At 39.8% G+C, this 24,338-nt stretch overlaps 1 protein-coding gene across 1 annotated transcript in view; it reads left to right on the forward strand.

The window, feature by feature from the left end:
- The window catches only part of LOC144521905 (neural-cadherin), a 340,271-nt gene that overhangs the window by 278,398 nt on the left and 37,535 nt on the right, over nt 1–24,338 (forward strand). Inside the window, exons 29-32 of the mRNA XM_078256568.1 lie at nt 704–831; nt 3,084–3,207; nt 9,053–9,233; nt 14,119–14,285. Of these exons, the coding sequence (XP_078112694.1) occupies nt 704–831; nt 3,084–3,207; nt 9,053–9,233; nt 14,119–14,285 (600 nt within the window). The remainder of the gene's footprint in view (nt 1–703; nt 832–3,083; nt 3,208–9,052; nt 9,234–14,118; nt 14,286–24,338) is intronic.

Here is a 24,338-nt window from a genome sequence, read left to right on the forward strand (position 1 = left end):
GGCTTCTGCTTAACTGCCCCCTTACTTTTTACTTGTAAATACACCAATGGCGTGATTATTAGATCATGCTGGTTTAAGATGAAGTCTTGTTTTGTTAAGTGCCTTAACAGGAGAAAAAAGCAGGCAGCAGCAGCGTTATATGAACTAATGTATGAAATGTGAGTCAGAGAGGCAGCTCCCACTAGTGACAATGGTAAAAACGCACTTGACAGCCACGGTACACTCATTATAATAACACAGCATGAGGTTTCTCTAGAAACATTAGTTCTACAGCCTTAGGGCTGCGTGATATGAGGAAAATATGCGATAACGTTGAATATGGCCATAACGAATTACCTGCAATAAATAATTAATATTTAAAAATACACTCAGTTGTACCTTTGTGCTGCTGTCAGTATATTGCTAAAATACAACAAAATTGCATGTTGAATGAAAAACCTGACAGGAAATTATCTCCAACACATTGAACATTGAACTGAACACAAAAGGCACCGTTAAAATACTCTCTTTCAACTAACTAAACAATCCCTGAGTGTCTTTTGCGATGTGTCGCAGCCTTTCGTGATGTGTCGCAGCCTTTTGTGATGCGTCGCAGCCTTTTGTGATGTGTGCATGGCCCAACTTGATATCACAATGACGATAAAAAAAACGATTTATTGTGCAGCCTCTATAAAGCGTGTCCGTGTTTTTGTGTGCTCTTCAGGAAGTGCGATTCACCCTGGATCGCTGTTCAGGGGCGGCGGTGATGGAAACGGAAGGACTAGGCAGCTGGTTGACCACCGAGGACCACTCTTCCTGTGAAGTGTTGGGTGTTACACCCAACACTGACAGGTACACACACCGGAACACACACACATACCCACCTCTATTTCTGACTTTATATGTGTGGGGATGCATAGGGGACAGTGTATCAATGTTATTTCATTGATTGTAATGTTTTTATTTATTTTAAATATTATAGTCATTATTTTGACAATGATATAGTTGTACAATGTGATTGCTTATATTTATATTTTAACGTCTGCCATACAATTTTGATTTGATATAATACGATTGATATGAGACAATTTCAAATACACAATCGGTTACATTTATATCAACTCACTTAAAACAACTAAAATATGATTTGACAGTTTTATTACTGACATGTTTTCTTGCATTTAAATGAAATCTATTTGTTTTAATAAAAAAAATAGAACTTCAGTTGTGCACATGTTGCAAATGTTTTTCATTAGTTAACTTAAAGCGCCCTTGATGACCTTTTAATTATTGCCATGGGGATTTCAAGATAAAGGCGTATTAAAGATGATGTGTATGTATGTTTTCACTTGATCACTGAATACATCATGACACCCCTACTGTTTACCAGCAAAGATCATGCAACAGGGTGACAATCATGAAAGGGCTAAGGGCAAATGTTATTGTACACTAATAATAGGGGTGTAAGAAAAATTCGATACACCTGAGTATCGCAATATTTTATTTTGTAATACTATATCGATTTTCAAAAACTCAATATAGATTTTTTTTTTGTTTATTTTTTATTTTTATTTTTTTAGTTTACGTTCAAAAATATTCATGTAAGACAGTGGTTCACGTTTATGTTGTGTTTAAACCCCCTACCGCTAGATGGCTATGCTGAGACGCACCACTAGTGTCCTCGCCTAGCAGTGCCTGGCAGTGCCTGACTTTTTGCTAGAAGCTAACAACGTAGCTATGGCTGAACTTTGGTCTACGTCAGCATATAAACATTAGCTCACTAAGAAGCTGGGAACCACAAACTGGCAGTTTGATTTTCTGTGTACTGAATTGTTTACCTAAAGTAAACTTCTTTGACTTTCATGTACATCATGTCTTTTTTTAAATATTAGTTTTACTAAAATTATATACTAATTATACTTAAAAAAAAATCCCAATATATCGCCTTAAGCACAGTATCGAAATATATTGCAATATATTGAATCGTATGTATGTATCGTATCGCCAGATTCTTGCCAATACACAGCTCTAACTAATAACAATAATAAGAACATGATTTAGTTTTGCTAATAGAAAATAACTAGCCTTTTACGCTTCTGCCACACTTTCTGGCCATGGGTTCACAATTATTGTTTGTCACCTGTTAATGTTCTTCATTGAGGTTTGATGACACTTGATAACTGCAATATGAGTTCTTTTTACCTTTTGATGTTATTGTGGCGTTCTCTTTAAAGCTGCACTAACCAATACTAACAATGGTTCAGATCACTTATTGTGATATGTAAGGGGTCGCTTGTAGCACATTTGCCCCACAAAACGGTATAACATGCCAATATTGTGTTTACTGCTTGTTGTGCTGCAACCAACAGCTTTTGTTTGATTCCGTGTCAAATGTTAAAAGGCTTGATTAAAATTGGGTGGTGAAAACTAAAGTAATGGCTGCAAAAAGTGTCTTTAATAGTGTGGGGAAATCCTAATACAGGGTTCCCGCAGGGTCTTAAAAGAATAAAAAAAAAGTGTTACATTTATTATTCTTAAAATAAGTCCTTAAAAGTATTGAATTTCTTTTACAAATTATTACATTTCTTTTAGTTTGGTCTTATATTTTTTCTTGTCCTTTCCTAGGATTAAATAAATGCCTTAACGTCATAAATAAATATTGTGTGGCTAACGTTTAAATTCTGTTAAATTTTGTATTTTTAGTTTCATAGCATGAGAGCTCTAAATGCGACAAATATTTAATTCATTTTATGTTCACTTCACAAATTTTTTTTATTTAATTCAGGTAACATTACTTGGAACATACTTCTTTTCTCGGGCTTAAAATCCACACTGATTTTCCATTATATGGCCGTAAAGTTAATTAAAATTGTATCTTAGGTAGTTTTAAAAAGGTCTTAAAAAGTCTTAAATGTAACTTGGAGATCCCTCATACAGGGTACCCTCTATTAATTTCCAATGTGTCGGAGGAACCAAAAGACAGGGATATGGCGATGCATGTATTATGTGTGCTATGAGCCCTGATTGGCAGTAGTGCCTGTTTATATATGTGTGTGTGTGTGTGTGTGTGTGTGTGTGTGTGTGTGTGTGTGTGCGTGTTTTAGACACCTGAACATGAGCCAGGTGCTCCAGCTCGGCGGTGTGAACGAGGACATCCCCTACATCTACCCCAATCTTCAGCACAAACACTTCACCGGCTGCATCCGCAACCTCATCGTGGACAGCAAGGTAACACACTTAGTACACACATAACAATAAGCACACAGCCGTTATAGCACACCAGCACGCAAGCCGACCCAAACTCACGCCTGCACTCTAGCTGATAAATGGATTAAATAACAGGTTTCAACATTCACAGTAGCCATGTAAGAGCTGTTTTTTTTTAACTGTAAGCTCAAAGTGCTTTCAAATATTACACACGTGCCCTCCAATGGTGAAATGGAATATAAACCTTTCCACTCCTGCCCAAATCTGACTTCAAGTCAAGACTTTCACAACATTTCACTGCTCTGTTGGAGTTAAAAAGTCAAGGACTGCATGCTCAACCATGTCAATCCGAACCCAACCCCAAGAAAAGCCTAATCATTTCTTTATGAACACAGGCCTCAGGTATGATAGCCCTTTGTGAACCCGCTGCCTTCTAAAACCTACGATTTTGGGTCTATAATTTTTAGCTTTGCATTAAATAAACATGTGACTAAGTGAGGAAATGTTGCCCCTGCCTATCGAGGCGTGCCTGATTTAACTGGTATTTAGACGTAAACATCCTTCCAACTGATGCTGATGGGGTAAGATGTGATAAAAATCACATGGGAGGATGATAACTTTGATGGCTGGAACATGTAATAGGGTACTTTTTGTAGTTTTCAACTTGCACCCTTTTTCCCCATGCATTGGTGTCTAAGTGAACAAAAATCTTTGAAATTGGTCCAGTATTGAGCAAGAACGCTGTGAACAGCAGACACAAACCGGGCTGCAATGTAAGGGCAAATGCACATCGTCAATTTCCGTCCACTAAAAGTGCTGTTTTTACCACTGACCGGCTCAGACTGTTATTCGAAGTGTTTGACAACATAATGGAAAGGATCCCTACCTTTTTTAAAGAATAAGATCCTTTTTGTTTTACCAGAAACAGCCCTGAAATCGCCATTGCCAAACTCACCAGACTCCATGTAAATAATCAGTAATTTTAGCGTGTATAGAGCCAGCATATTTCCACATGTAAATGGCTGAATTAAGGCTTTATTTCAACCAAACCAGAGTGGTTGTTGTTGGAACAGTGGAAAGACGAACCACGACAGCTTTTAATAGTTTTATTTTGTTTCTGTCTCCTTTGAATGAAGTGTGTTTTACGATGATAAAATGACTGTTCCTCTATTCTTTTTAAAATTCTATTTCTGGTATATGTCTGGTGGGTTTCGCGATAGCAATTTCGGGGCTGTTTCATGTTAAACAAATAGGAGCTTACTCTTGAACAAAAAGGTCTATCTCTGTAGGGATATAATGTTGTCAGACACTTCTAATAATAATCTGAGCCTGTCGGTGGTAAAACAAGCACTTTTAGTGGCATAAAATTGAAGGTGCGCAATTGCCCATTGGCCTGCTGAATGCAGCAGTCTTGCTAAATACTGGACCAATTTAAAAAATGGTTGTTCTCATCAGTCACTTAGACACGAAAACATAGGAAAATAGGTTCCAGGTTGAAAAATACCGAAGTTACCCTTTAAGCTTAATGTTCAAAGTAGTATGTGTAAATAATTGCTCTTTTAGAAGCAATAATACATTTGTTACTTGATGCCAGTGATAATGCCTCACTCTGTGAGACTGTCTCTCTCACTGTGTGGTATGTATGTTAGTGATTTAGACTTAAGTTACAACTGGTGTGAAGCGTGCTCTGCATTCAGCTATGCTTGCGATCTGATGATCATGGCATTTTTGCATTGTCTATGCAAAGAAGGTGAGTAGGAGGGGAGGAATAATTTTCCTCTTTTATGACACTTTCAAAAGAGACAACAGAAGCTTTGACAGGTTATTTTTGCTACAGCAGTGCTTGCAGCTGCTTTGAACACTGCGGCAGTGCTTACTTCAAATTGGATAAGAGAAAAAGAGTAACTACTGGTACTGTAGGAGCGGGTCTTGCTGGACTCTAAGTGAAGCGAGTTTTTTTCAAATGTTCAAGTGGAGGATATTGGATTAATGTATGCTCTTATTTTGAAATAAAGAGACACAAGTGGAGAGTCAAAAGCACGATAAACCCTGATATGTTTTTTTACTGCAGCTGAGGAGGACTTTAAAGCTGAGTCACATATTTTGTCTAAACCATATATTGGCGTGAACTAGCAAAGCCACAAAAAAAAAATAATGCATACAGCCAAGTCCATCTTCATCTGGAGCCAGACATCAGCACCAAACTTACTTTTTCTCTCCTGATAGCAATTCTGACCAAAACCTGTTCCATTTATGTATCTGTCCCTCTTGTTGCATTATTGTAATTACTTAATGTACATATACAGTATGTTTCAATGTTAATGTTACATTGTTTTGTTTTGTCGTCACCCAATCATGTTGTAGGGACCCATCTTTAGTCCAACAGTGAGACAAGTTTGTGTGTATGTGTATGTGAGAGCTAAAAACTAAAAACTCAATTGTTCTGATGGTTATCCTTAAATGACAAAAGCCTAGTCAGTCACTTGGCCTGTCGCTTAGTTCAAACCACTTATTTTCCTGTTCCAGTCGCTAAACAATCACAGACAATCATTCACGCTCACATTCACACTTACGGGCAATATAGCAATTAACCTAACCTTTTTGACTTTACTGGCTCATACTGTGGGAAGAAACCGAAGCAGCCAGAGAAAACCCACACATGCAGGCACAGGGAGAACAGGCAAACTCCACAGAGAAGGGCCGTTACCGGCCGGCAGTTTCCAACCCAGAAGTGTCTACTGTATCTATTCAATAGACCTTTTAAAGCTCTATTAGGATGTTAGATGTGAATCTCAAGAGTGGGGCTATATGTTTATCCTGCTACAATGCTAAAGGCTTGTAGTTGGTGCGGTGCACCATAGCTGGAGGCTGCACAAACGCTATGTGCTAATGAGAGGAATCTGCATGATGCGAGTGGGCGAGAGGATAATAAATCTCCAAAGAGCAAGCAACAGTAGGCGTACTGATGATTAATAGTTGATGGACATGTCCCGGCATTGTATGATTTTTTTTTTTATTGTTGGTCTCTTATTTTTAGTGTTGTTCTTCCGAAAGTGCTTTTGTGTCACATTCTCAGCTGTTTCCCTTGAGGTGGGTGTGCCTGTGATGTGGTGAAAGTACTTGACATTGATAGACACGCTTGCTGTAACTGCATACTCTGTATGTACCTGTTTCTATGTACGTATCCATATTTATCTGTGATTTTACTTCGGTGTCTCTTTGTATATATCCTGCGATTATCTGACTGTGTCCACTGTATATATATATGTGTGTTTCCTGTGGGCATCTGTATCTGTATTTTATAAATTAGCATATTTGTGTTTTGGAGCCAGTCAAGGCTATGTTACCTCATTAATAAACCTGTTGAAGTGCGATGCATGGCTGTGTGGAAACAGTATGTGGTATGTGTGGATGAAGAAGAAAGTAAACTAGACTGGGCTAAAGACGGGCGAACGTGAAGTTGTGTCCAGGAATATTTTTTTATAATTGTGTTTCTATTCTGAAGTTGTGTCTCTTCCCTCAGGCTGTCGTTTGCCATCGTTTTTTTTTTTTTTTTTTAACTCTCTCCATCCTCGTCCTGGCATTATTCCGCTTGTCTTTCTCCCTTCAGCTCTCAGACGAACATTACTGCTTGTTTTGACAAAACTGTCTAAGTATGGAAGTTTGCAGTCACAGGGGCTAATGGCATTTTGAGTGCTAGCAGCTTGTAATCAAAGTTGGAAGACTTTGACTTGTAACAGACATTGTAGAACATTCTGGGCCAATGTTATAAATGTGTAGCCCTTCAGCCGGAATAATGTTATATACGGAATAATGTTGCTGTATGTATTAGGAAAACCTGGCCTACATGTTACATTGCGTTACATTACATTTATTTAGCGGACATATAAAGGGAAGCAGTTTCAAAAAAACACCTTTGTGATTACTTAGTGTGATCACCAGTAACCACGGGTGTCACCACACCAACCAGAACTGAAATCTAAAGGATTATAACTTTATTTCCAATTAAGGGAAATCTTAATGCTACAGCATATTATATTTTAGACAATTGTTTCTTCAACTCTGTGGCAACAGTTTAGTAAAGGCTCTCTCCTCATCTCAATGCAGGAAGAAGATTATTAGTGGTCTTGCATGTCTTCCATTTTCTTATAATTTCTCCCACAGTTGATTTCTTCACACCAAGCTGCTTATCTATTGCAGATTCAGTCTTCCCAGCCTGGTGCACGTCTACAATTTTGTTTCTGGTGTCCTTTGACAGCTCTTTGGTCTTGGCCATAGTGGAGTTTGGAGTGTGACTGTTTGAGGTTGTGGACAGGTGTATTTTATACTGATAACAAGTTCAAACAGGTGCCATTAATACAGGTAACGAGTGGAGGACAGAAGAGCCTCTTAAAGAAGAAGTTACAGGTCTGTGAGAGCCAGAAATCTTGCTTGTTTGTAGGTGACCAAATACTTATTTTCCAGAGGAACTTGCAAATAAATTCATTAAAAATCCTACAATGTGATTTTCTCGATTTTTTTTTTTCTGATTTTGTCTCTCATAGTTGAAGTGCACCTATGATGAAAATTACAGGCCTCTCTCATCTTTTTAAGTGGGAGAACTTGCACAATTGGTGGCTGACTAAATACTTTTTTGCCCCACTGTATATATATATATATACATCCCCATCTGAGGGTACAACCCTCAGATGGGGTAGGTCCTGACCCCCCTGCGATTTCCGCCTATGTCACCTTAATGAATCACTGCATCACACACTCACAGCTGTATACTTTCTATTTTGGTGTTGAATTTGTGTTTCCACTTCCTGTGGGCTGGTACATTTTTATGCCCAACACCTGAAATGAATCTTCACAAATAGGGAAGCCTACAGTGTCTCTGTGTGGAGGTGTGACACTCTTCTCAGCCAAAGCTAAAATGTGTAATTTAAGCAGAATTTAGCATTCCACTCGTATATCGGTCCAAGTGTTTTGCTCAGAGACACACATATGCACCACACTGACACAGATACACAGTCAAATCAATTGCAGACACCCCGACAGGTCTTTCAGTGATTGATTGCTAATGTCTGTGTTTCATTTCTGGGCAATCAACATGATCGGTCCAAAGCAAACAGAGGAGCTGTAGCTTTCAAAGGTCAGCAACCAGTAAGATGCCTCTTTGCTGGAGGTCAGAGCCAATCAGTGAATCCCTGGCAGCATGACTCATTGTCAGTTTTTTTAACGATCCTTTGCAACAGAACTCATAAAGTTTGGTTGGACAGAGAAGGGATTGAACACAATGTCTTTTATGGCATGGTTCTGCGAAGGACACAAAGTTAGGTGTTCAAGGTTCCCCCGTCATTTCATCTTTCTATGCTGTCGGCCATGCTGTTTCGACGTTAGTACAATTGTCCAGTGTTTGGTTTCATCACTGTGAAAGTCACAGAGGGGAAACAGAGAGAGAGTGTGATGAGAGTGGAAAAGTAGAGAAGGCCACCGTGTACCCTGAGCTCATGTCCTTCAACATGTTTGACTTTTTTTTACTTCTTGTCAAACTCTGACACCCCCTCTGGCTACCTACCCCCTACCTGTCCGTCTTGTGTCTCCCCCTTTCTCTGCTGTCACTTTGCTTTTTTTGTCTCCCGTTTGCTTCCTACAAACTGTTTAATGGCAACTCTCCTTACTTCACATATCAACTTTCCTTTTTCCCCCATTTTAATGCTGTTCTCTTACATCTCTCCCTCTTCTTTCTCCTCTCTGCTCACCTTTTCTCTGTTCCCTTCCCATATCCCCATCTTTCCTTCCTCCACCTTTCATCATTCATTTCCTCTCCTCCCATCCTCTCTACATTTGCTACCTCTCCGTCCCCTCTATCTCCTCCATTCAGCTGTACGATCTGGGCTCCCCGGCCGACTCGCAGTCCAGCTCTCCAGGCTGCCTGACCACGGATAGCAGCTGTGTCAACATGGGCTATCCGTCCTGTGGCCACAGGGGTCGCTGTCACGGCGAATGGGGCTCCTTCAGCTGCCAGTGTGTGCCGGGATACACAGGACACCAGTGCGAAGAGGGTAAGCCAAACTAAAAAAAATTTTGGGTAGATTCATTCTTCTAGATTAACCATCTGCAACAAAACCAAATCATCCATGTGTCTCGGAAAGATCCTTTGCTCCTTGGCTGAATACTTGCAACAGAGCCTGTTTTGAGTTATGGCATGTGAAATGAAAGCATAATAGAGCTCAACAGTGTTGTTCAGGGAGTGAAAATCTCATTCATTTTCTCCATAAGGATTTTGATTATTAGCCATTATGTCTAAACCATCCAAGGTAGACTAACCACGAGCTCCGAGGTTGTGAAACAAAAGTTTCTGTTCCTGTAGAAGCTACAAGTCCATATGAAATCAACCTTGTTTTAAGGTTTTATTCGCAATCTTGTGGATAAATACTACACTACCCACACTCTAAGCGTAACAGTGACGTCTGTGACCAAGGAAATGTTTACCCCACCCGCAAACGGCTAGAACGAGCTGCTACCATTGAAGTCTATGATAGTTTATGTACACAGTCTTGTACCTTTGCCTTTTTTGCCGTTTTCAAAATGTTCTTGTGCGCCAAATCAAATGTTTTATGGTCACGATTCATCTTGTAGCTGGTTGGCTTGATCCCAGACTCTATATGAGCATTTAATGAAACGTCAATGGAGATACTAAACGGGGAAAATCACTTCTGGAACCAGAGTCGTTCAAAAAGTCACTGTTGAGCCCTATTGATAGTAGCTGAGCACAGATGTTTCATGCTTGGAAAATGAGTTTGTTGTAGCACTGAAATGGGCAGTGGCATTTAGGTCTGGAGGTTTCATGTTACGTTACGTAAGTAAGGTAGTTAAGTTACCTGGCTATAAAAGTCATAATGATGTCATTACTATTAAAATGTATGGATTTACAGGCCATATCATTATTCCATTTAGATTAGTCACAGTTTCACAGATGCACATTTCTAGCATCAGTTATGTAGCACAGCTAAACAAGATTCAGTTTCATGTGACGATTAAAGGAGGGTAAAATGAGAGACATTAACTGCTCACAGGCTGTTTTCTGTCATAGCCTCAAGGATGCAGGGCAAGTAAACCCACTTTTTTATTTTGCAGTGTAACGTGTCAGTCGTTATCGCTGTATTAAATCTAGTTGACATGACTTTATCATGAATGCCCTCATAAACATTAAGGGTGGAAACCTCCCGTGTTGTAAACGTGTAATCTAGAATTGTAAGAGAGGATTGAGTGGACTATGGACATTATTGGATCTTACCAACCTACTTTATCTCCCACTGCTGTTCCTGTTTCTAACATCAATGGTATACTGAAACCATTTGCTTCACGGCATCCCATGTGCACATAGGGTGTACTCTATCATTAGATCGCAGCATGCAGGCCCTCGGCTGCATCCATATTAAGGATACATATGGCCTGAAGAAAGCAGCTCCTTTTGAGCGTCTCTGTGTTGGCCTTATGGCTGTGGAGGCCTTTGCAGCAGTTGGAAGAGACTGTTGTTGGATTGAAATGGGTTATTTAATAACCCACCTGCACCGCCCCTTGTACCCATCCTCCAGATTGAGGAGAGCACCTCTAGAGATGCTTTCTGCTGACTGCAGCACCCGCTGCCAGGCTTTACAGCCTTGTTTGGTTCTCGTCTCGTACCGCACAGAGACTCTCCCTGACAGGACTCTCTCAACACGAAAGCATGAATGAAGGAATGCGGATGATTCACTCTCCATATTCATGAGTTGATTCATATGATTGAAAAAAGCAACAAGCTCTGGAGTCAATGACCTACTGGGGGCACGTGGATGATTTTGGCAACCAATCAGGCAATCTTTGAAAGAAGAAGAAAACGTCATCTGTATTCTCTAACATGACTCACATGCAGACTGTGATTCATCTGGATTACTTTTAGGAGTCCATGAAAACACAGCCTGGCTGCAACCTGGCAAGGCAGAGTAAAGGAATAGGAGAAAAAAAAAGACCCTCTTTATGGACTGTCCCCATACTGTAACGTCCCCGATTGGAGTCCAGCAGGAGACTTTTGTTGCATCTCTCTCTCTCTCTATCACTCTATCACGCTCTCTCTCTCTCTCTCTCTCTCTCTCTCTCTCTCTCTCTCTCTCTCTCGCCCTCATGTCATATCTCTGTTGTTTGTCATAAAAGAAGAGCCCCTTCATGTTTGTTGCCTGAGCTGAAGTGTTTTTACACCTGATATCAAATTGCATTTCTTGCATTCACATTAAATATTGATGTGTTCCATAAAAAAACTATTCCTGGCCTGTGCTGTAGTAATATTGAAATCCTCCATGGTACACACAGTTACGTTCCACCTGACTTAGCTGGCATTCAGACGGAAATAAATGACTGAAAAACATGATGATGAAATATGATCCAGGGAGTCCAGTTAGATTCCATCCATGAGTTTGGAAGTGCATCAGACACCACAACAGTGCACAGTGGTTTATAATATAAAGAGGAAGAATTCTTCTTTTTTGGAAAGTTATCACATTTTGTCTTTCTTTCATAAACAGCAGAAATATGCTTTCATATTACAAGTTATACTGCAGCCATACTCATCCAATACTGTCCTACAGTCCATTTTTGTTACAATCTAAAGCAGAGATACAGGGGGTCCGGGACCCTTAGGGGGTCTTTAGAGGTAATGCAGAGCAAGTTATTTTTTAATCATATTAATTAAAGACTCCGACCTGTGGCCCTTTGCTGCATGCCATTCCCCCTCTCTCTCCCTTTTCATCTGTCCTGTGAAAATAAAGCCCTTAAAAATGCCCAAAAAATTCTTAAAAACAAAAAACAAAAGAGGTAATATGTCTGAAATTATACATAAACATGAGTCAAACATATTGTTAACAAAGTTAAATAGGCCTATACGTGATTTGTTTTTAAATGTTCACAACATTGATGGCAGGCTTATAGGCCTGTAGGTAAGGTAGCCATCCACAGATACAGTTAATCACGTTACGAGGAGTGAAAGAACAGACCCAAACACACAACTCAGTTCAAACAAAAGGTTTATTTGGAATGAAGGGAAAAAGGGTAGGGAAAGGGGCTGTGAGGAGGTGGATGCCAAGGAGCAGGATACGGGCACAGGTTGGGGCTGGGAGCAGCTGGGGAGCTCAGGGAGAACGGGGAGACAACAGGCGAGGAGCTCGAGGAAGGCGCTGGAAGCCAGGGGCCGAGGAGCGGGGAGAGGCGAGGAGCGGAGGTAGAGTGGAGCAGGGAGCCGCGATGAGGGGACTGGAGGATGAGGTCAGCTGACTGGAGACAGAGGGATGGAAGTAATGACTGCAGGGAGAGAACACAAAGAAACGGATAATGCAGGAATGCAATGGTGATCTTGAGGAGCTTGGCGCTTGTGTCACCGTGAAGGCTGAAACAACGATCAAGCAAAGATGGTGAGTAGATCCGGGGTTTAAATACTGTGCTTGATTGAAGTAGATGGCTGGCAGGTGTGCACGGTGGGAGGAGTGATGGTGAGATGGCGAACAGGTGTGCACAATCAGCTGGCTGGCGCAGGCAGGAGGGGAGGGGGGAAAAACAGAGAGACACAGAGAGGCAGTTCCGACACAGAAACTGTCAAGAGAGCATAACAGAAAATAGCAAATAGAAAACAACACAGAAACTCACAGCCAGCCGGACCCCAACCATCACAAACCACGAGGATTCACTGTGCTACATTTAACATTAAAACATGTATAAATATATTAATGTCAATAATTATTTTAATATATTGTATGCACCACAATAAAAGGTATGTATAAATACTTTAGGTCACCCTAAATGTTATTGTAGACCCAGTTTAATATGCAACTCAATTTCATAACATATGTAGTGGGAGGACCCTGCTCTGTCTCTCTTTCAGCTAAGGGGTCCTTGGCTTAAAAGACGTTGAAGACCCCTGATCTAAAACCCACTGCTGGCTCCTAACTGGATGAAATATTCATTAGATATGTTGCCCTCTCTGCATTCTATTCCACAATATTCATGGTAATATCAGGAAGAAAGAACATCTACAGCAAATAAAGAAAACCGCTCAGAAAGAAAATACTCTTGTTTTTTCGTATGTCTCAGTTGCCTCAAACATTCAACTTAGTATTTAATACATTTCCTCATTTCACTACAGAAAAATACATCACCAGTGTCTTCTGTACTGAACAACCTATCTATCAAAGAAAGGTAAGAGCATTAGTTCCAAATTTATGGTGTTAATATGATTTTATATCCACAAAAAAACCCACACAAACAGCTCTGAGGTCTTGATAAACACAGCAGTAAAACACAAGATGGAGTTTTGAGAAGACATGGCTGATGTGTTGCATATTGTATTCCTAGGAGTAACCAAAAATTTGCGATTTGACAGTGCCTTCAAGCAGGATTTCATGAGCCACTCAACTTCGTCAAAGTTGCATGGAAGAGAGACAAAGAGGGAGAGGTATGGAAGCGATAGACGGATGAAAATTGAACTTGCACATGCTATGAGATGGAAGAATGGCTTTGAAAACATTTTAGGTGTGCTTGGTTTCGTCTGCCTGGCATGCACAAAATCCACTTCTGGGAACATGGGCCTAAGAAAGAAGAACCATGCATAACCCCAGCTAAAGCATACATATTCTATCACGTGTATTTTGCATATTCTGTCCTGCTACCAGCTGTCTGCATCGGGGTGGGGGGGTATTTAGGGACTTGTGAAACCGATTCTTTCAATGTAAAGTGAGGTTCCCTCTGGAATGCAGCATCTTCTAATTGGATAAAATGGTACATGTTGCATTTCAAACTTTAATTGTGTTTACTCTCAATAGTAGCACTATCAGACTGACGTGTGTGTGTTGTGTGTGTGTGTGTGTGTGTGTGTGTGTGTGTGTGTGTGTGTGTGTGTGTGTGTGTGTGTACCAACACCAGAGGTCCCAGAGTATTCCTTTGAAGGACACAGTCATGTGCACTTCCAGCTGGCGTCCCCGCTGCCGGCCCGGAGGACATGGGTTCAAGCCCTGGTTCGAACCCGCAAACACAGCAGCATCATCCTAAACCTGATCTCGAAGGAGCAAAGTGAATACCTACGGCTAGAGGTAAGACTGCTGTGTGTGTGTGTGTGTGTGTGTGTGTCTGTGTGGGGGTAGACTGTGATAGAAGATTGTCTGAAAGCTTGTCTCCTCATTTTCAAAACTCTTTATAGTAGGATGTGGGTTTAATTGTATAGTTTTGGTTGTGTGCGCAAAAGAAATCAACTCTGTTTTTTGCACATTTTTCATTATATGCCTGTTCCTGTATCCTGCTAAAGTAACAGCAGTCGTTTTCTTCAATCATAAACTGCACTTACAATACGTAGTGTTTCTATTGCTGTCATGTCACCTATTGAGCAGCCAGGTTGTAAACGGGAAAAAAAAGCTATTGAACACAGAAACACCTGAGCAAGCTGCAGATATGTTCCCCAAATGTTCCTGTCAAAGTCATTAAATCGTCACGCATGGATCAAAAAGCCCTCCGTTAGAGCGGGGGATAACACTTAGTGGAAATATGTTTTTTTTTAATGGGGCTCAAGCCTAAATCTGCTGCCGTGATTCAGGCTTGGACAGAAACTATGCAACTTTATTAGGGTCAGGGCTGATTTCTCGGTCCTGATCATACGTGGCTCTAGCTAGCGTTAGCATTGTGATGTCAAGACTAGCAACAACTCACAGCAATGAGTAGTCCTTTAACAAACAATTGGTCAGCTTTAATTAGTTGGAAGGTAATTCTTTTTCTGGCCAATGTCCACCTGATCTGACTGTGTGTGTAGATATGTCCACCCGCTCCATGTCCAGAGCGTGTCTTTTCTCAGCTCTGCTATCTTTACACGTCTGGTCTATTTTTGCCTTGCCTTTTCTACTTTCTCTTCTCTAAATCTACTATCCTATGTCTGTTGGCTGTTGACTGACTAAACCATAACACAACCAGAATGCAACACAACCTGATCCTGATCCCGATCCAGCTCTGTACTTACACTGATGTTCTCATGTTTCTTTTGGAAACAAAGCCAATTGGTGTATTTACCAAAATGGTGAACTATTCCTTCAAAGTTTTAATATGTGTTTTATTATCTTATATTTTACCTAATAATCTACTCCCATAATAATCTACTCCAATGGACCATAAATATGCACCCAGTTTAAAGTGATGTCAGGCTTTAGTATAATGCATTGTCTAGATTTATAGTCGAAGAAAATAGTGTTTCCTATATGGTGCATTAGCAGTACACATGATTTAGATTGACGTTGAAAGCACACTGCCTGGACTGAATACATTTACTGTAATATTTTGTTATTTGTCTTGTAGGCTTCATTTCTCCCACTCTTATTTTCCCCTGGTTGCTGTGCTCACACTTAACTTGTTCTCTCATATTTGTGTATTTGCTAGCTTCCCCTCTCTTTTGTCTTTTTCTTTTGTTTCATCCTTTCCACCCCTGACTTACTCTCTGGGATCATGGCAAGACCTTCCCGGTCCTTTCCTCTCACCCAAGCTGCAACCACAGTTATTGTTCGAACATCACTGTCTAAAATGATGATAATTATCCATACAAAAGCTGCTGTTACAGTACAACCTCTCCTCTGATCCCTGTCCTCCATCTGTCTTTCCTTCCTATCCTCCCATTTCCTCTTAAATGTCATACTGCTCCTTCAGCACAGCCACATGAGGAGTGGGTTCACATCATTTATCCACTATAAATAGGGCATTTATTCATGGGAGCAGACAGCATGAAAATGTGTGTAATCTTATGAAAAAAAAAAAAAACCCTCAGTAGAACATTTGAAACCACGCAATGTTCTTTGACAGAAATATACCCATATTGCTTTCTCGGATTATGTTTTCCACTGTAATAGTTCTGTTTGCTTTTAATCAAAGGGAGGAATTAGTATGCGTTACTCTTGGCTGGCTGCAAACTCACAATGTGAGGAGCTCTTTGTTTCGGCTTTTTGTGTGTGACTTGCTTTCCAACAACATGCTTAGTTAAAGATGTTACATCTCTTTGTTGTAAGCTACTTTCCTCCATCCTTGGATTAGTGATTGCAGCATTCTGTGTGTGTTTGTTTTATTCTGCTGTTATACTCTGTATGTGGTAAACATCTTTTCACAAGAATGGATATATTAGAAAAATTCTCCTAAATTAAGGCTTTTTGTTGCTATTTAATCCTACAAGTGGTTAATTAGGTGTTTGCTTTGATTAATTGTTGATTTTTAAAGCTCAATAATCAAAATCAATGCAAATGTGCTTGGATTAGCTTAACTTCATAGGCATTATGCGCTAACTCCAAAATATTTGAACATTGTTGAATATTAAAGCACGAAGTTCATGGTAAAAGGTTTAAAGGTCTACTAGCTTTCAGGGCTTTCAGCCGCATCTCACAGTCACACCTCAAATACATTTTTCCCAAAGATGGTTTCTGTCATGTAAGGTAGTTCTTATCATCTCTGATGTTTGTTCAAGTGTTCATTTTTCTGAAGTTTGGGTTGTATTAGTTATTTGATGCTACAAAAAAGGGGTAAAATGCCATGATTGACAGCTGTGATTGACTCGTGGTTGGTCGTGCAGGTGTATGGGCGGGACTTTGATACCACGGCTCCAACACCCCGATCACCACTGCACAGACTCTGGCTCCGAAATTACAAGATGGCGGCGCCTGTATCCGGAATATTTTGGCTTCACTTTAGTACAGTGGGAGGAAGTGGAGACATGTCATCCATTGTTATATACTGTCTATGGTACAACAGGAACAAAGCAAACACATCTCGATGGTGCTGCAACGGATTTAATGACAGCTCAAAAAAGAAGAAAAAAACTAACAATGGTTACTTTTGCTCACAATTTGTGATGGTGTCCAATAAATAAATATACTTTACACAGAAAATCTAGCCTGTGATGTGAGACTTTGGCCAATCATAGGTTATTTCAGAGAGAAAAAACGCTGCTATTGGCGGCTCTGGCATTGCAGATGAGCATGCACATTTCCCTTCGTGAAAGTTGTGCTTACCATAGCCAAAGGATCAGGGCTGCAGCTAATCCAAGGCTAAACAAAACAAACTTTATTCTCAATAGTCACATACACACATTACAATGTAGTAACATTTTACCCAGCCATTAAAGTGTATATTTCAACCTCCCACTATGTGCTCCCTGACAGACGTGGCAACAAGAGCAGCGGCAATAATTTGGTGGATCTTGGTTTTCTTTAAGATCAGAATAACGGTGATGTTCAAAATGTAAGACTAGGCAATTGGAGGTCCTGTCAAGTAGAGTAATGGTGCAGTTTCATGGTGCGTTGTTGGCAACCAGGTTTGACAAGTCTGAGAGGCCATTATTGCTTCTCAGCTCAGTCAAGCTGCACTTCATTATTTCAGTTTTGTCGGGCTAAGTTTTTTTTCAGTCCAGTTTCTGGACCCTAGTTTCCCCATGCATTAGTGTCTAAGTGAATAATGTGAACAAAGGTCTTTGAAATTGGTTCAGTATTGAATGAAAACGCTCTGGCTGCCGCAAACCGGGCTGCAATGTAATCCTATAGGACAAATATCCATTTCCGTCCACTAAATGAGCTGTTTTTTGCCACTGTCATGCTCAGATTGTTCTTCTAAGTGTCTGACAACATTATGGAAAGGATCCCTACCGCGATAGAAGATCGTTTTTGTTTAACCAGAAACAGCTCCTGAATTTCCATCCCCAAACTCACCAGACTCCATTTAAATATCAATACTGTTAGCGTGTATAGAGCCAGCGTATGTCCACATGTAAATGTGTGATGTAAGAGTTTGTTTCTGTTTTTCTTGGACCTTTGGAAAGACGTCATATGCAATTTCAAGCACTTTTTGTGGACGTAATTGCCCATTAACACTTCCTTGCAGCTTGTTTCGCCGCTGCCGACTGCAGTCGTCTTGCTTAATGCTGGACCAATTTCAAAAATTGTTGTTCTCATCAGTCTCTTAGACATAAAAAGTTACCCTTTAACTGTAGTTTGATTTATCAATTTCTGCACAATTGTAGGCAGGAGATAGAGTACACAATAAACATTACATTGTTAGATTCTGTATCAAACATGGGGGAGAATATTATTAAAAAGTACAAAATGAATATTATTATTAAGAACTATTTAGAGATTATTATTCAACAGTCACGCATAATTACTTTTGTAATTAAACTTTATTTGTATCTTAACCTTTCTGAGATAAGGTTTACAATGTACTTCACAATTATGATATAATAATATAAACACAGAAGATTAAAGTGGCTAAACCTTAGTGGCACATGCAGAGGAGAAAGCATTATGGGAAAAAGTTTGCACTCGTAGTATCTTGAGGATACTACATGTTAATAAGTTATGTAAAGGCAGCAACGCATGCTTTTTAGCTGCCTTCTTCAGTGTGTTACCTCACAGTGAGTATTTTGGCAGCCATGTTCAGCGATGAATCACCAGCCAATTAATGTGTACACACCATCAGGAAAAGCTTTACACATTTTGCGTAAACACATAACAACAAATGACGTTCTAAGCAAGACAATTTTGCTTTTCACAGTTGATGTTGATGCATAATTCTCCCCACCACTGCAAAGAACAACACCACATTTGCGGTAATTGGCAGTATTCATTACTCAGTGGTCACTTTATTAGGTACACCTGTAGAGTACAATCTATTGCAAGTCAATGCACCAGCTTTGCCGTAAACTCTACCTTTATAAAGTATATTATGTTAATAAAATAAGTTAAAGGTAGTGTTGTAATGGACTATTTTATATTATTATTATTATTATTATTAATGTCCTGTCCATTTACATACATGCAGGGCTCAGCATATTGTAAACACCTCTGAATATAATGCAGTCCTGTACAACACCATCACATCACGCTACAGTATGATCGCAATGCTTAAACATGTCATTGTATTAAAACCATAAACATTATAGGCAGCATAGACATAGCCTTTAAGTCAGCACAGTTGTATTGGATTGCATTAGATTGATTTTTCTGTCCCCAGAGTCAGAACTAAACAGGGAGAAGCAGCGTTCAGTTTTTATGCTCCACATATCTGGAACAACTGCAGGTCAGCTGCAGCCCTGAGTTCTTTTATATCAAGGCTGAAGACCTTTCTTTTTTATGCTGCCTTTCATTAAATAATTGTTCATTTCTTATACTGCACTGTAACTTTTATTCTTGTATTTTATACAGGTACTTTTACAGGTTACAGGTACTGTTAGCTAGTAGCTGGATTAAACACAACGGTTAAAATGCTGACAGCTTCCGTTAAGTGGTGTAAAGTGTGACTGTATTTCCCTGTAGAGGATTCCAACACCGGGACGTAACAGTCTGACTGCAGCTGCCGTTGTCGAAAAATCTCACCAGCCAGCCTTGTGGTGCATTTTAACTTATTGTAAAATACCCTTTTCCAATCTGGTGCTTGTTTTTGTCGTTTACCAGCAATTTACTGGTGAAATAAGTCATTGTTATAGGTTATTGTCATTACATTATTAATCAATCATTTAATTTTGACCATATGGCCTTAGCAATAAACAAGCCGTTCTTTAATGTTGCCAACAGTCGTTTTGTGCTCCTTTTTTAATATTATATACATTATAAATATATTATATATATTTCGGTTCAGGCACCGGTTCAGGCACCGGTTCAGGCACCGGTTCAGGCACCGTTTAGGCACCGGCACCGTTTTAAAAGTATAATTTTAGCACCGGTATCGGAAAAAACCCAAACGATACCCAACCCTAGTACCAACAGCCCTTGCCACTTGAATTCCAAATCAAGGAAAAAAGCTAAAGGGGATAGTGATTAATGGTCATGGTCATCGTGACTTTTACTATAAAGAGTAAAAGTCAATAACAATCAAAAGTGTCTACACACCAGCCGTTGCATGTTATCAGCGGTTTGGTAGTTTGTTTCTTCAAACCAACAGTAGCGAGCCATGGCTACTGCTTGGCTAGAGTTGATGACTACAAATGCATTGATTAAAATAAGCCATTAAAATTGCTCTGGGATAGAAGTCACTTTGCTATTTTACTGCTTCATTAGGTTCACTCTGTACGGCTCATTTGTTTTTACAAGGCAGATTACCTTGACTGGGGAATGACAAACAGATATTTTGCAGAATGACAAACAGGACAAAAAGTAGCCAGTGCACAGCAGGTCAATTGAACATGCCAAAAATGTGTCTGCAGGCAAGCATGCTACTCACAAAATATGAAGACAAAATGTTTCCTGTAATAAAGGAAATACATAATGATGTACTTGGGTTTAACTGTATCTTATTTAAAGAACATTGTCTTTTCCCAATTTTCCTTGTATTTGGCACCAAATTGCAACTAGGAAATTATTCGTAAATTATGGGAAACTTTCCTTTAACAAACACATGGTAATGCTGATGGACACACGTTTCAGGTGTTTAAACAGAGTATTTACCATAAATTACACTCATCTGTCTTTGAAATTGGTTCAGTATTGAATGAAAACGTTCTAACTGGCTGCCGCAAACCGGGCTGCAATGTAATCCTATAGGACAAATATCCATTTCCGTCCACTAAATGAGCTGTTTTTTGCCACTGTCATGCTCAGATTGTTCTTCTAAGTGTCTGATAACATTATGGAAAGGATCCCTACCACAATAGAAGATCATTTTTGTTTAACCAGAAACAGCTCCGGAATTTCCATCCCCAAACTCACCAGACTCCATTTAAATATCAATACTGTTAGCATGTATAGAGCCAGCGTATGTCCACATGTAAATGTGTGATGTAAGAGATTATTTCAACCACACCAGTGTTTGTTTTTCTTGGAACTTTGGAAAGACGCCATATGCAAATTCAAGCACTTTTGTGTATCTGGCTTAAGGCTGGTGAGAATTGAGAGCAATTCCATTTCCCCAACAGCGTGTGTTTTTCTTTTTATAATGACCAAATCAATATCAAGTCTCTAAATCAGAGGACTGCAGGTAATATCTCTAGAGGTAGGGAAATGTGTGGGGATTATTGCTAGTAATGAGCATAGAGTACGTTTTAATTTCCCAAGTATAACTAAAGGTGAAGGAAAAATCCACAAGCCAGTTGTACATGCACATAATCAGTGTTAGCATCCCCATTATTTAATCATGAGATAAGGGTAGATTAACACATCTGCACCACATGTCTGCGAGGCTGCAGCATCGCCAGCAGTCTGCCACGGGAAGCCAAACTGTCCCTGCAGTGGGACTATTTACACAAAGATGGAGTCACACCTAGTGTATGCTGCTTCTGCAAAGACACACATACACACACACACACACACACACATACACACCCTTGAACCTATTTGCTCACACACCACCCAGGGAGCGAAGCGGGAGCCAAATTGATCTGCTATGTTCAGCTTTAATTGGGGGTAAAATCAGGTGGCTGTGAGTGTGTCTGGTTAAAAAGCACTGCCCCAGTGGATTCTAAATATAATTAATTCTTCATCACAGAGCCTTGAAATGAGCCACGGTTCTCCAACTAAACAACCTCAGAGCCATCCAGCACTTTACCCAGCTGCTTTATTGGGGGGAGAAGAAGCGAGTGAGGGAGGCACGGATGGAAAATGGAAAGATAGGTGGAGGAGAGGGGCTTGATGTGTTGGAGAGTAGTGGAAGAAAAAGAGCCAGGGAAATTGGAGGAGATGTATGGAGAGAGCTGAAAAGTAATGGTTGGTTTGTCTTTTATCAAAGTTCTCCCTCAACAAACTTGCTTTGTCTTTATTATGTTGAGAAGGAGTGGGAGTGTTAATGGTAGCCACCCACTTCTCATTTCTCCTCACATCTCTCTCTTTCTCTCTCTCTCTCTCTCTCTCTCTCTCTCTCTCTCTCTCTCTCTCTGTTTCTCTGCTCTTCTCATCTCAGTCCTCTGTTTATGTGGCAGCGGTGGCAGAGAAAGATGGAGGGGAGAAAATTATGCTCAGTGGGACACTCGGAGGAAACGGTTTGAAATTGAAATGAGGATGACCCACCCACCACCCTATTCCTCTTAAAATGGACATGTTCTCTCTCTCCCTCTCACACACACACACACACACACACACACACACACACACACACACACATACACACACAAACAGAAAAACACAGGCTCCTGGATTTTTTTAAATTAATATTGCTCTGTGATAAACATGTGATTAGCATGACACCCAAGCAAAATGGAACCATTTTCAACTCAAGATCTGAGCCCAGAGGGAAACAGCATGTTTTTTTCCCTTATTCTCACTTCTCATCCATAAATGCTCTCTCTCTTTCTCCCTTTCCGCCCTTTCCCCACATTCTTTCCTCTCGCCACCGACAGCAGGGCATGTTTGCACAAGTCAACCGATTGTGAGTTGAAATGTCAAGTGTACCACTTTACCAGAGAAGTGCCTCATTTAAAATGTATTTCAGGCCATAGCAACAGCATAAATGACAACTAGCTTTTCCCCCGGTGCTTTGTGATCATATTATGGTAATACGTGTTGCTACTGCTTAGCTGACAGAACTTTGGGTTGGAAGTGATGGGGGAGCTAGAAGCTTTACTATGTTGTTTTTGTGGTTTCATATTAATATTTGTTCTATAAGAAGGTAGGTTTACTTGAGATTACACCGTCATAGAATTGTGGAAATGTCAGTTTACTATATGGGGCTTTTTCATTTTCCCTATGTTTGCTAATCTCCAGGGAGTTGATCTGCCTTACTGACCAAATTGGCCTATTGATCCAGTCTTTTACCAACCGAGTAAAATCTTTTCTTTCTCCTAATCCCCATTAGCTTTAAAACCTTAGACTTGGACTCGAGTCAGTTCAACATATTTCCCTGTTTCCCCTCAGTGGTATCTTGCCATGTACATGTAGATAGTTTTGATTTGATTTGCTGAGGTTATGAAGATCTGCGCCGCTGAGGCTTCTGCCACTATCATAAAAACAAAGAAGATGAATGTATTTTTGTGTCACTCAAAGCATCAAAACAAGACAGTTGGCACATTGGGTGCATCGTTCTGCTCCAAGGCAGACAAATAGCAGTTGCAGTTTGGAAGAAAATTGTTTCTAGTTCATTGTCTAATGTCATAATTACTGCATTTTTAATTACTACTGTTATGTAAAACATTGAAGATTATTAGTGATGCTTTTAATCGTTTTATATGCCAAGGTTTATGATGTTTGTTATTCCTTTTCTGTGCCCAATAATGCTATAGTAATCAATTTTTGACAGTGCACATGTAAAGTTCAAGCAGGACTTGCCAAGCTTTGTGACCCTCTCTGTTTTAGTATTGATGTGTCCCTGTGCTGGAACATGAACATATACTGTAGCACACAGCACAATGCCAGTAACCATGCTTAGCCAGAGTTGGCTAGACTGCCAAGCCTGCATCCAGTATAGAAATATGACTGTTTTAGCAGTGTGCAGATATCACATTGTAATAAATGATTGTCTTAAAGGTGAGCATTGATAAGGAGTGTGCTGGTAGCCACACTTCAGACAGGTAGCCATGACACTGCAAAACATTTCGTTTGATTTTTACTTATTTTTCTTCGATGGAAGACACAAATTGCTTACATAAACTCTCTTAGCAACAAGGCCTGATGCCATGTTGAGATTGCTACAAAAAGAAAATGGTTTGGTTTGTTTTGCTCAGTCTTAATAGTTAAATGCTTTTTAGTTGTCTCTGCACTTTATAAAAGTGTCTGCATGATTCATAGTAACAAAGGTCAAAAAAGCCTTGCTCTTTTGATGATGGAGGAAGCAGTATTAAGAAGTATTAAGGAAAACTTCCAAATGTAGCTGCCTCAACAAATGCTTTGGTTATGGCAAACATCATAATTATGAATATTGTGGTCAATATTGAGATCACGATCAATTATCACAAATTCCCATTGACTTTGAAAGCATGCATTCATTGAACTTGATTGAAAAATAATGTGTATATTTGACAGTGGATTTGCTTGAACTTTGGATGATAAATAATCTTGTTTTCATAATTGTCGGAAGCCAAAATCGTAATTGAAAATAGAATTGTGTTAATCGCCCTAATGCCAGGTAACTAATTAGTGTTTTGTGAGAATGTATTTAATTTTCAACAAATAAAACAAATAAATTGATGAAAGACTTGCTGCCACCAGTTT

The sequence above is a fragment of the Sander vitreus genome, chromosome 1 (genome assembly GCF_031162955.1).
Source record: "Sander vitreus isolate 19-12246 chromosome 1, sanVit1, whole genome shotgun sequence".
In the NCBI taxonomy this organism is placed as follows: domain Eukaryota; kingdom Metazoa; phylum Chordata; class Actinopteri; order Perciformes; family Percidae; genus Sander; species Sander vitreus.